General features: G+C 29.8%; 1 protein-coding gene across 1 annotated transcript; it reads right to left on the bottom strand.

Annotated features, from left to right (window-relative positions):
• Positions 1–1,366: 1,366 nt before the first annotated feature.
• On the bottom strand, positions 1,367–5,556 carry LOC114405692. Its single transcript, XM_028368151.1, has 3 exons — positions 5,356–5,556; positions 4,741–5,247; positions 1,367–1,846 (listed from the first exon to the last, which is right to left on the bottom strand). The coding sequence occupies exons 1-3, from the start codon at positions 5,507–5,509 to the stop codon at positions 1,515–1,517; spliced, it is 993 nt and encodes a 330-aa protein (XP_028223952.1). The 5' UTR covers positions 5,510–5,556; the 3' UTR covers positions 1,367–1,514.
• Between the last annotated feature and the right edge of the window lie 8,618 nt (positions 5,557–14,174).

Here is a 14,174-nt window from a genome sequence, read left to right as displayed (position 1 = left end):
GTTGCTGAAATAATTAAAAAAAAGGGAAAAAATTAAAACGAACAGCATTCTTAAAATTATCATTTGGAGTGGAGTGATTCATCTATCCTCCCAAGTTTAAACTGGGACATTTAATCCATTTCATTGAAATATGTTTTACAATTTGAAATAGTAATATTTAATAATACATTAATTATACATTTTGGAAAAAAAATGTAAATTATATTAAACCCAAAATGATACAATAATAAACGGAGCATACCCCACAGTTAAAGAATAATACAAGAAGATCTATATCAAGATGCTAAGACAAATGCAACAGGTGCGTTTGTCTATACATAAGAAACTTAATCTTGTTAGTAAACTCTATTACAGAAAATTGATAATCTTCAAAAATCAGCTTGTTCCGAGCCAGCCAAATGCAGTAGACTGTAATTGCTATAGCCAGACAACGTAATTTCCTTGAACACCTGATGTGGATCTGCTTCTAATTAAAGAGTCAGTAATGCGTTGTAAAGAAGTGAAACGCATGAGTCTAAACATTTTTTGTGACCAATTCAAGCCTCATTTTATCCCTCAAACATTTGTTTAAGCCTTTATCTATTTCCTTAATTTCATACCATTTTTCACCCACTAGCTAGCCACATTACAAGCCTATTAAAGTCTATACTGACCAAAGATTGGCTGTTCTTATTTTCTTGAATCAGAACCATAATCCTAAGAAAAAATAGCTCGACTCATCCTATTGTAAATATGTTTGCTCAGAAAAAAAAGAACGAAGAAAGAAGAAAATAAATGCCTTATAAAAATACTGGTCCAAAATTTCTTAAGGGAGGATAAGCACTAAGGCAAAATATTTTGCATATGAAATCATTTGGACTGGGGTGATTCATCTATCCTCCTAAATCCTAAGTTTAAAGGGGGACAATCCATTTCATCTCTTTTTCATCTTGGGGCAATGACCTTTCCATCTGTGCTTCCCATTTCATAACGTATTCCCCCTATACTAGGACAAACTCAAAATCGGGTTAATTCCAAGGTTAACCTTCCTGCCCCATTAAAAATTCCTTTTAGAAATGGAAAATCATTTTACCCTAATCCTACCTAGCAGGCTAGCACAGACATGCATGTTTGTTAATAATCCCTCAACTACCGTGTTAGGCATTGAAAGTTGCACTTTATTAAGTATTGCATTTCAAATAGCTTCAGTGTTGCACTTTGTTTACCTTCACAAAACAATAAAATATCTCAATAACTTAATTTCTCTTTCTATAAAACATCTTCATTAAAAGAAATAATAAAGAATAAATTATAAGTTATACTACCTAATAATTTTTGTTCACGATAGGTGACTATCATCAATTCAAATTATTTTTACACATAATAATAAGAATCAAAAACATTAATGCAACTATTATTGTATAACAACAAAAAATACTATTCACATGACTTTCTTATTTGAACACTTTTATAACTGAAATAAACCCATTGTAAAAAGGAAAAAAGAAAAACGATTAATTATGACCATGTATAGTTTAGAAGCAGAGTCTTCTCTTACATGCCTCAAAAGGCAGAGTGTAGAAGCATCCTAATTCTCTAACAATTTCTTCAATCAAATCTCTGCAAATATAATCCTGCAAAGCCAATCCAATTCTTCCAAGCTCTCGTTTTTCTCCCCATGTAACGTCCTTACACACTTCATCCACACTTTTTATCATGGCTTTGCTACTCCACATAGCCAAATGATCTTCGTCGTTGACTTTCCTATTCACTGACTCGCATGTCATTCTCTCGTAGATGTATGTGCTGCTGATTTCTTCCTCTCCTGGCTTCTTTAATAACTGTTGTTTCTGTAGTTGTATTCGAGCTGTACACAAAAATGCCATCATCATCATTAATGATGTTTAAGTTTTGATCAATTGTAGATAAACAAGTGATGTGATAGATACTACTAATAATTTCTACTCTGCTTATTTAGAAATTGGATAGACTAACCTTTGTTGGATTTATAAACTGATCATATGTAGAAACATTGGAAACTATCTGAGTTCCTTTTGTTTAGGTTTTTCTATAATTATATATATATATATATATATATATATTTATTTATTTATTTATGCGAGTGTAAAAATTAACATAATTAGAGAATTTGCAAAACTCAAACTTAGGGGGGAAGTAATTTTAATGTTTGTTTTTATAAGACAGAAATAGTATTAAAAAAGGCTATATCATTCAAAAAATATTAAGCCCTCTGTAAACAGATACATAAATAGACTAACTAATGTAGATATATATTTTACATAAATTACCTAGTAAATGATATAAACTTCCTAATTAACAATATATCTGTTGATGTTATACAATAGATATAGGTATATTGCCTATCTTTTAAATTTCTTTGAAATACACTCTTTTTTTAATTACCCGATAATTTTAGTCTGTTTCCTAACACATCAAGTTAAAAAAAAAGCTTTTAAAAAAATCAAGTTAAAAACTAAGGAAGTATTTTAAAAAGAAAAGGTACCTTTTGTTATTATACATTTTAACTTTATTAATAAGGATATTTTAGTTAAAAAATATTATTTTATCAATACTAATTAGTGCAATTCATAATATTTAAAAGTGTGTACATGATTTTAAACAATAAACAATTTGAAGGGGATGAAGTGTGTTAATAGTGGATCAAGTCTAAAATGAATATACATTTTCTACAACAAAATTGGAGATGTTCTTTCCAGAAACATAATGAATGAAGGCAATGTCTTTCTCAAGCCACAACCCGCATGGATGTAGCTGCAGTAGTGCAGTACTACCTGCACAGGCAAGCAACAAGGCTCTTGGTTGTTGGAGAGAGAGAGAGTGGTTGTGTTGTGTGGGGTTATAAATTAACAAATCCCTGAAAAAGTGGGTTTCTGCATGCACAGTGACAGGTAAAGTTCCTAAGCTGTGTGCCTCTTTTTCTTTTAAACATCTTTTGACTGCCTCAAGTCATGAGGCATAGTCTCTAGAGTACCAAATTGTGGTCCAAGATCCATCCACCAAAGTACCACAATTTATTAGATTTTTATCAGAAAAATAAAAAAAAGGGATTTGGGCTTCTTTAATTTTAAATTTTTTTCATTAACAACAACTTTAATAACTTGCACACTTAAAATTTATCATTTTTTAGAAATATATTCTGCGATAATTAAAGTTAAGTTCTTTTATATAAATTTAATCTGTTAATTATATTCATTATTGAATTTTACGGTGAAACATAATACATAGAAAGAACATTTGGAAAAGAGAAATTATTCACTGTTTTTCATCCTAATAGATAGCTGTGAATCACTTTATGTTAAATTGGGTGCGGGATGATTGCAGTGGTAAGAGGAAATTAATTAATTTGTCTCCCACTATGATGGTCATGATGGTGTGGAATACAAGAAGTTATGATTTCAAAGCTTGGAATCCTAAATATCATGGGTAGCGGCAGCATGTGCTTTTTGATCAAAGATCATTGTCTGTCCTATTCATGGGTAAGTAGTACTAGTAACTCCTTTAACACCATCAAAGTTAATTACAAACTATGCCTCTTTCTAGCTTAGGGATTGTGAAATAACAACGAAGCTGAATAAACCGTGAATTGAGTATGCCACTTTTTTAATTGAGTATTGATTTTACTTTAGTCTTGGCATAATCTTACTACTAATCCCAAACATTAAAAAAGAAACAATTTTGCTATTAATCCAAAACATAACAGCGAAGCTGAATAAACCGAGCCCACTCTTTTTCTACTTTAGTCATTTCATACCTAATTCAAAGGAGAAAAGAAAACATTTTTGAAATTTGACATATCAACTTTAAAAATGAGCAAAAGATGAGATCGATCAAAAGAGGTAATCAGCTCATCTAATGATGTAAACCCTATTTCTTAATTATTCTTAAAACACCTTGCATGTAAAAACATGGGTACGAAACAGCAACAAGGAATATTCAGGGCATAAGTTAAAACTAAAATATTATCTACTCATTTTCTCCTTATTTCATTTGTGCTTCATTTTCTTTCTATCTTTCTTCTTTTTTTGTTATATCATTATATATATATATATATATATATATATATATATATATATATATATATATATATATATATATATATATATAACTTTCTTGTTTTTCTTTTCTTTCTTATTTCAAACTCTTTATCACCCAAATCTACCCCAAAATAAGATGGATGTTGAGTCTTATCCAAAAGTATGTGTTTGGATAAATGGTAATAGAGAATTTAGTACAAAATTTGTTATCGATCGAATACGATAATAATGTAAAGTTGTCCCGACTCAAAATCATTTCTAGAACGAGAATAATTTGTTTAACATCAAACTTAACATGTGAACATTTATAAAACTGAAACCAAACATGTACTATTTTTTATTTTCTAAAAGTGCAAGTGCAAGTTCATTATCATTGATTTTGCAGTGGGCGAAGCAAATGATACTTCTTGAGTCCATGCAGAATGTGTAGCAATCATGCAAAGGTAGAATTAAGCTAATTTATTATTATAAGCATGTCTTAAAATATTTACCATCTATGACATAATTCCCAATGGACTTCACCAGAATTTAAACGCAGGCAATTAAAACTCATTTTCATCGACCATATTAAACTAAAATTAAAACTTATAACTAATTTAGCAGCGAGAAAAATAAAAAAAAAATGATGAAAAAAAAAACAATGTGCACAATGGATTATGGATACGAAGGTTAGGGGGGGGCTTACGAAATGAATGCCGTCCCGAGTGGCAACTCGGACTGAGTGGCGAACGAGTGAACTCGTCAAGCACAGACACCGGACTCGGTTGCTGTGGCTCCCCGTTAACCACCGAACACTTCACCTCCGCAACCGTTCCAAATTCATCCTCGAAGCCAACACAAGCCACCGCCGGCGACGTCGACGGCGGAAGAGGATCGGTCAAACGCACGGCCTCGATGATCTTCTTCAGCGCCTTCAGATCCTCATCGCACCTCTGCAACGCCCCAAGCAGCTTCTGCCTCTTCTCCGCCACCGTATCCGGCGGCTCCGCCGGCGCCGCCTCCAGCCCCATCAGCCTCGCCACTAGCGCCGGCGCCTCGCGGCGTCTCTCCACCGGAGGCGCCTTAACACTCGATAGCCGAATCTCCGCCGGCAAAGTCGGACTCCTCGGCACGTCGGACGACAGCCTCCGTTCATCGGCGGCTGGCTTCGAATTTCCGGCGTCGGCGGGGTTCTTATTAATCCGGCTCTTTCCTGAGAATAAGGACAAAGGAAAAGAATAATACTATTTGTAATTTGTGTGACTAAAAAAATTTCCAGAGAAAGAAAACGCAAACAGATATGGTGTGGGGCCCAGCGCACCGAATGTGAGGAAGCGGCGAGAGCGACGGGAATTGGAGTTGGAGATGAAGTGGAGAATGCCGGACATGCAACCGATGGTCTTCGCGTGAATCTTCTCCGGCGGAGTTTCTCGCCGCGACGACGACGGCGACACGGCGCTGCTCTGTCGCTTCATTACTCTCTCTGTTTCTCTCTTTGCGCGTAAAAGAGTAAGTAACGGTTATCACAAGAACAACGTAAATTAAAGCAAATTGCACGTGGAATGTTAATTATCATGTTTCGGTTACTTTTTTCACTTTTCTTTTACTTTTACTTTTTTGGATTTTTGGGATGGTAATTAATCTGCTTGTAATTATTACGTGTCTCCTTCTTAATTTCATTTGTGTCTATTTTTTTTTCTTTTCTTTTTTATGAAGAATATATAGTTTTAGAATGAGAATCCACAATGATATATTAGAGTTGACAGCATACTTAGAGTTAGAAGATTATTAATTTATTATACAACTAAAAATCTAAACTCTATACTACAAACAGGATCAGATTCTAGCCATTCAAAAAATAAATGAATACAGCAGTAAAAAAAAAAAGAATGAAAGTTTTTTTAATCCAAATCTTGAAACATGAGAATCCCAATTATTTTTATTCAGTCTTTCTAGATATCTTCTCTTAATAGAATTGCCTAGTAAATACAGGTGTTGACCTATATAAGTAACTTGTAAATTTAAATCAATACAAACCGATCAATTAGTTCATTAAAAAAAATAGGATTTGGATTAATCTCGATTCAATTCATTCGAACTGGTTAATATACAAGTTGGATAATCGATCATTTCTTTAACTTGTGACATGTAATTAAATTTATTATATATAAAAATTAAATTAATAAATACAAAACATAATAACAACCTTTGGCTAATTTTTAACAACACATGAATTTTTTTCTCCTTTTTTTAGTTGTTATTTTAATTTTTATCTTAATTCTATGTGTTTTTTTTTGTGTTTTTTCATGCTAATATAATCATTTATTTTTATCTAAAATAAAATATGATATTAACATTGAAATCATTTATTTTATTAATCAAATATTATCACAATTTAATTTCTTTAAAGGAAATTTGGTCATTATATATATTTTCAAAACTCTAGGAAAAAATAAATTATTCTAAGGAATTCTAATTTTTACAAAATACTAATAAAAAATAATTTTAAATGTTTAAATTTGATTAACCCAATCCGTTAAATGTTTAAATTTGATTAACCCGTATAAATGGGTTTGTTCAATTTGGATTTGAAATTGAAATCGTACAACCCCAACTCAACACAATAGTAAAATTGTTAATTGAAAACTAAAAAAATTAACTTATAAAGTATTTCATAAAACTAGTTATTAAAGTAATTGAAAATTATAAAATAAAAAAATAAAAAAATTATGATTTATTTATAAATGATAATCAGAACATTTGATAAACATATTAAAAAAGAAGAAGAAAAATATAAAAAAAAACTAACATGCAAAAAACACTACTAAAAAATTATTGAGAAAAGCTTATTTACTTCTTAACCAGAAATCTAGTTAAAAAGGCTAAAAATTAACTGTGAGATCGTATTAAACATAGCCTCAAATCAAATCCTTAAAAAATGGAAGTAGAAACTCCTAGGTTTTGTTGTTACTTGATTTTGGATTAGTTTCGTAGAAAATAATAAGTAGTGAGGCAAATCCGTGGAGTGGTTGAGTGAGGTTTGTTGCACGGGATCTCAATGAGTGCCACCACAAAGACTCGTCAAATAATGGCCACTGGTCAATTGCCCATGACACTCATTATTAACCTGCTTTCAAATTGTCAAAAATCTAGTTCAACTTGGAAATCAGGATCAAATCTTGTTCTTTAATAAAAATCTTTTTTTTAGCATAAAAATCAAATTCAAAATGAATTTAATTTCATTTAAATCAACCTGATGATTTTAAACACACACAGATATATATATATATATATATGGTTTTCAAAAGCTCTACACATGATAGAATTTATGATTTTAGGGTCATATATATCAATCCTTGCATGATTTATTAGGTCATCTGACCTAGTTAATTTATAAGGCTAAGGAATACTCTAATTCTAGTATTTGGTACCTCATATCAATCTATCCGTGCATTATTTATTTATTAGGTCATCTCTGACCTACAAGGCTAAGGCGGAGTACCCAACTTCATTAAAGTTGTATTTATTTCGGAAACTAATCCTTCATTCCTGAAAAAATAAGATACCAAAGTTTTGTCAAAAAAGAAAGAAGAGAGAAGATATCAAAGAATGATATTTTTTGAAAACATATCATATCCATATTTAGTATGTAGCCCCATAAAAAAATCCATATGTTGTATTTTTTTTAAGCATAAAAAAAACATGTGTGGAAATAAAACATGAGGATATTATTCTTGGATATTTAATAAAAAGTGTGTTTGGTTAATTATAGAATAGTAGCAAATATTTTTTATATTCCCAAGAATAATTAAGACATAAGTTTGGTTAAATTATTTTTTTCTTGTAATATATATTATAATTACTAAAATATTCTTATTATGTTAAATATGTTTTTTTTTCATAATACAAAAAAATTCATTATAAGATCAACAAATGACAATCAAATTATACTCAAAATGTTATATATCTCATGTTTCCATGACAAAATCATTCTCACTACTTTTTTTATTATTTATTAAAGTATGACCCAAAATATAGATATATCTATCCACATCACATTAGAACAAGGAACAATCGAGGGAAAATGAAAAATTATTGAAGGTAAAATTCATAAGATTAACAATAAATAAAAATTGCCACATAAATGAAAATTATGAGAATGACAAAAATTAAAGAACAAGGTGAAGAGATCATTAGGAAGGAAGTGTGATAATGAGTAGGAAGGGAGTATATGTTTATTTTTATTCACAAAGAGAATTTTGTCTCACAAAATATTCATTAAGAGGGGAATTTTGACTGAATGTAGGATTATTGTTTACCCAAATAAAAAAATATATGGAGATTAATTAATTAATTACTTAAAAATGTGAAATTATTTTTTCTCTTGTATGTCCGGAACTAAAAAATCTGCCATGAAACAAAGTCGCCTTAGTATTTTGTCAAGTATTAATATTAATATGTCCCGAACATTATTCAATAAAATATGTTTTATTATGCCTTTTACTAGAGAATGCACAGGAAGATTTTATTTTTTTTGGACAGAGAGCTTACATAGGAGGAAGATAGACATATAAAATAATCCCCGTTGCTTTTGGCTTATTCCATGATTACCATTCATAGCTTAAATCTAAAGTCATCGATTTATATATAAAAAGGAGAAGATAAAGAAAATAGAAAGATTATAGTCATTGTCTCATCGATGCCAAGCTGGTGGGTTGACCAGAAAATGGAATTTTTCTGCTTCATAAAAACCTGGATTTCCTGTTGCAAAAGAAGTTAGGGTTTTCTTATTCTTATACCCAATTTAAGGCTAAATTTCAGTAACATTTGTTTTCAGAAAAAAGACAAGAGAGAAACATACAGGTTGATTGATTCTGTTCTATTTTTTTAAAACTATCTTGTAAAATAACTTTTAAAATCTATTTTTAAAGACAAGAAAAGGAAATAAGTTAAGGTAAAATATTTTAAAAACAGATTTAAAAATTAGAAAACAATTAACACAGAGAATTAAAAAAGTATTATAAAGATGTTGTGGCTTTTTTATTTTTAAGAACAATTTTCTCTCTTTTTATTTTTTAAATAATTGATAAAAAAACACAACATTAAATAAGTTTTTTTATTTTTATATTTTCAAAAACTAAAAAATATTTTTAGAAATAGTTACCAAACAAGCTTTCTTTCAAATTTTACATCTCAATGTCTACTCTATCATATATATATATCCTTTTTCTCGTCACATAGAAAATAATTGTTTAATTAATTTGATCGAAGTCAAATTGCTTTTTTATCTTTTAGTTTTTTATGTAACTTTTTAAAGTCTAATTTACAGTCCACGTAACCGACCAGATTATTATTATTTTTTGGTGATCCACGTAACCGATCAGATTTGTCTCTTTCTGTAAATGTTTTTCATAATTAAGCTTAATTTCTTGACGTTATAGAAGTTTCTTTATAATGCCTTATATAGTAAAATGTACCCAGTTAGCTACTACTACTTAATTACGTGTAGTAAATATTGACCTAACTGTTTAGGAAACTCAACCAACAACATGAGAGAAAATAACTATTAGCCGCCGCAACTTTAAGGCACTTTGACTAGTCTTGGAAAAATATAGCACTTTGTTTTTTATAAAAGGAAAATTGTTAGGATTTTAAGGAAATTCCATTCCTAATCCTAAACTACTGGAAATAACCCAAAAAAAACTAGAGAATTAATAGATTTCTTTGAAAAACACACACACTAGAGAATAGAGAAAAGAAAATAAGATAATTCATTTCTTTCATTGATACCTCATCAATATTGTAACTCCATGTTAAATAGCAATCCTGTGTGTCCAAAAAAAATAAATAGCAATCCTAATGAATGACAACTCAACAAATATGATCGTCCTATTATTTTAAGGGAAATAAAATAAATAAATATTTAAAAATAAATCTTTAAACCACTTAATCATCTTTCTTTTCGGCTTTCTTTGGCCTATTTTAACATAAATACCAGAATAATACTACATGTACTCCGTTGGCTTTTGTACAAAATTTGTGCATTTTTTTATAAATTACCAAAATCAATATTTTCTAGTTTTTTTTATTATTTTATAAAAGAAATTGTGGTGACTTTTAACCGTTACAAATTTCTTCAGAAAAACATATAAATGTCCATTTTATGGCAACTAAAAAAGTAATTTATGATCATTTTTAACTATCACATTTAAACAAAATTACAAAAGTAAAATCATTTTTTGAACACATAGCATGATATTTTCATATTAGAAATAGACTTTTAGAAAAAACGATTTATCCATTTCCATAATTTTTTAAATATCTAGCATTTTGGTGATTTATGAAAAAAATTACCTTACCCCGTTCCTGCAAGACAAATGTAATTTTACTTAACTAAATAAATAAATAAAAAGTGAAACAATCATCCACATCCACTATAACTGAGACGCAGCAATATATTTGATATGAATCGTGTGGTGCTGCTTATGTCTGTTAAATTAAGTGAGCTTATTATGACTTTTTGAGGGCTCGCCAGTAACTGGTGTCTTGGAGTAACAATGGTGTGTTCATCACTTTTCTGGAGATTTCTACATGGTAAGGTGTCCATGTTCTCTTCTCTTTGGTGACTCTAGGGGATTGTGGATTGAATGCGATTCTACTTTGATTGTGCAGGCTTATAACGCCCATGTAATACTACTCTTCAATATACTTCATTGATTTATTCTGATGACTTTTGGTGCCATTGGAACGCTGATTTCATTTAAAATCAAAAGGATAACTTTTTATTATTATCTCAATTCTACATTCAACAAACATATTATCAAAATAAAGACTTAGGATAACGAGTCTCTCACCTTTTTTTTTTTATATATGAGAACTACTCATTTTTAATATGTTTTAAAACTCATTTAAAAATCTAACTTACCAAATTCCATCAATGGATGTAATCCTTTAAAGAAAATTGTGTTTTTTTATATAAAAAAAGCAAAAGAAAAAATAATTACTTTTAAAATATAGAAATCATCAAGGGAATTGAATTTCTACTTTTTTATTAAATTATTTTTCACCCACATAGATAAAATTTAAAACATAATAAACATATATTTAAAAGACTCCACTATATATCAATCATTATACTTTCTTAAACAAGAGTTTAATTCCTATGATTGTTAGTATAAGACATTTTATATTGTTAACCGATAAAATCATATTATTAATATAATTTTTAAAATAATTCTTATATATAACAATTTGCGATAAGATAATTATGTAAAGAAAATATATTATTATTAGTGTCTTTTTTGAGTAATTGCCCCAAACTCAAAATATTGTTCTTCATATTTGGAACGTAGTAGACACTTGATATGAATTCATGTCTTCTATCTTTCGAACGAATTAAGATGTTATCTTTGTCTTTTATAGGAGTCTTAGAATTATCACCAAATGAGACATTGTCACTTATCGAGTTATCAAGATCCACGAGCATGCTTCTTTTTCCGCACACATGGTTGCTTGCACCATGTCAAGGAACCATGTGTTTTCTTGGCTACCTTCATTGTCTCCACTTGTTAGGAGCACTGTTTCAAACTTCTCGTCTTTTTTGCTCCACATGGTTAGTCTCCTCCTCAACTTTATTCTTGGCGAATCTACATTCTGAAGCATAGTGACCAATCTTTTAACAATTATACCATCGGGTTTAAGATTTATCATATCTTGTGCTTGCATAGCCTCTTCCACGTTCTCTTGTTGAACTTTTTCCTTTCTCGTAACTGTTGTTGATGAAATTTGAACCCCGTCCATTGTTGCCACGTCCATTGTTGCCACGTCCAACTTGCCCTCGGCTGTGACAATGACCTCTACCTCGGTCTCATTGACTTCTCTCATTTCCTTGACTTTCTTCCTTCTCCTTCAGTTTCATCATGAAGAGTTGCTCAATGATCTCTTGCTTCTTCTTATGCTTCTCCTCATAAGCTTGTAGAGATCCTTGAAGTTGTTCTACTATCATGATTTCTAAATCTTTGGTTTCCTCGATTGTCACAACAATGTGCTCAAATTTGGGATCTAACAAGCGTAGTATCTTCTCCAAAATTCTTACATCTTTTGACTTCTCACCATTTATTTTTAGTTGATTTGAAATAGTGAGAATTCTTGAAAAATAATCGAAAATGGACTCCGACTCTTTCATATGTAAGGATTCAAACTCACCTGTTTGGAGATGCAGCTTCTTTACTTTGTCTTTTCCTTTGTGAGAGGTTTGAAGCTTATCCCATACCTCTTTAGCGGATGTTGCAACAGAAATCTTCTCGAACGCATCATCATCAAATGCTTGATAGATGATGAAGAAAGCTTTCTTGAATCCTTTAAAATCTTATTTTGTGCTTGGGATAGTGAAGTCTCATCTTGTGGCTCCTTATAGCCTTTTTCAACCATTTCCCAAACATTGTGTGCTCCAAGAAGGGCTTTCATTTTGATGCTCCAATTGTCATAGGTGCTCCCCTTTAGAATGGAACTTGGAAAGATGTCGCTCCATTGCTTGTCATAACTCTAAAGGCATTTCTTATAAGAACCTAAGTTCTGATACCACTTTGTTGGAAAGAAGAAGATTATAGGAAGTATTTGAGAGAAATGGAGGAGGAGAGAATATTTGAAAGAAGGCTAGTTTTTATTACTTGAGAAATGCTTTTGTTTTGGCTTCGTTGCCTTTTTTGGATCCACTTACAAATGATAACCTCTCCCTTTTATAGGCTTCAAGGGAGAGTTTTAGATACATCAAGAAAGTTTCCACACACTTCAAGGGAGATTCTACACTCTTCTCCCAACTATTTAGTTCTACACACTTCTTTAATTGAATATTACTTTTACTTATTTTTACACTTTTCTAGAAGTTTCTTTAAAGTAGTAACACAAACTTAATGGACCTAACACTTGATTAATGAGTTAAATCAAGTTTATATTATCCAACAATATTTCCATAAGAATACTCATGTGTTCTAGTGCTTCTGAAATTGTGTTGTTATTTTTTGCATCAAATATGGTTTTTGCACCCTTGTAGTCTATGTTTGGTAGAGTAGAAAGAAAAGAGATGAAAGTTGTGAACTAAAGTAAAGAGTAAAGTTACATTCCAAAATGGTTACACTTTAAACCTTTTGGCTTGTGAAATGACCAATATCCAAGGTAAAAAAAAAAAACATTTTGAAAAGGTGCAAGAAACAATTTTTGAAGTACAATAAGCAACAGCCCTGAAAATGCTGCTAGGCCCAAAAGATAATAGTTTAGAAACGAAGGCATGAAGGAAAATAAAAGGAGATTATGTTTACTATCTCGAGTAAGTACTTAGTGACTAAGTGTTTTGGGAAGAGTTTGTTATGATTTATGAGTTGCTAAGGGTATATATATATATATATGGGATCAAATTATATTGATATAATTTTAAAAAAAATTCATCAAATTTTAACCGTTTATTCTAATTTAATTTAATGATCTTAATTAACATCTAAAATGACTTAGGTGACTATATCACTTAAATCCCTAAACAAGTCTATGGGTGAATTGTAAAACTAAAACCCTTTCAAAGTAAACAATATATATTAATATCTCATAGTGAATAACAAATATCTCTTTGAGAGAGATATTTGTTACCATATCAAAATATATTATTTATTTTAAGAGGGTTTTAATTTTACAATTTATGCATAAACTTATTTAGGGATTTAGGTGGTGTAGTCAGATGAGTCACTTTAATTGTTAATTAGGATCCTTAGATTAAATTAGAATAAACGATTAAGATTTGATGTAACTTTTTTTAACTTACATGAATGTAATTATATATATATATATATATATATATATATATATATATATATATATATATATATATTTGAAGAATAAGTAGTAAAATTTAAATTTGCATAATCGTAGTAGTACTTAAAAAAATTATAAATTAAAATTAAATAATGATTTAAATATGCTTTTTCATACTTATAATATAATTCTTTTTCAACTTATTATCTAAAAATATTTTTTTTATTATCTAACATTTTTAAATTTTTACTTTTTTTGTATTAATGGATAACGTGAGACTTTATTAGCTTGATTAACATGCCCTCAAAACTCTTACCTGCAACGAATAAAAATGTATTT

This window comes from Glycine soja, chromosome 3 (assembly GCF_004193775.1).
Source record: "Glycine soja cultivar W05 chromosome 3, ASM419377v2, whole genome shotgun sequence".
Classification (NCBI taxonomy): domain Eukaryota; kingdom Viridiplantae; phylum Streptophyta; class Magnoliopsida; order Fabales; family Fabaceae; genus Glycine; species Glycine soja.
This window is presented reverse-complemented; position numbering and strand designations above follow the sequence as displayed.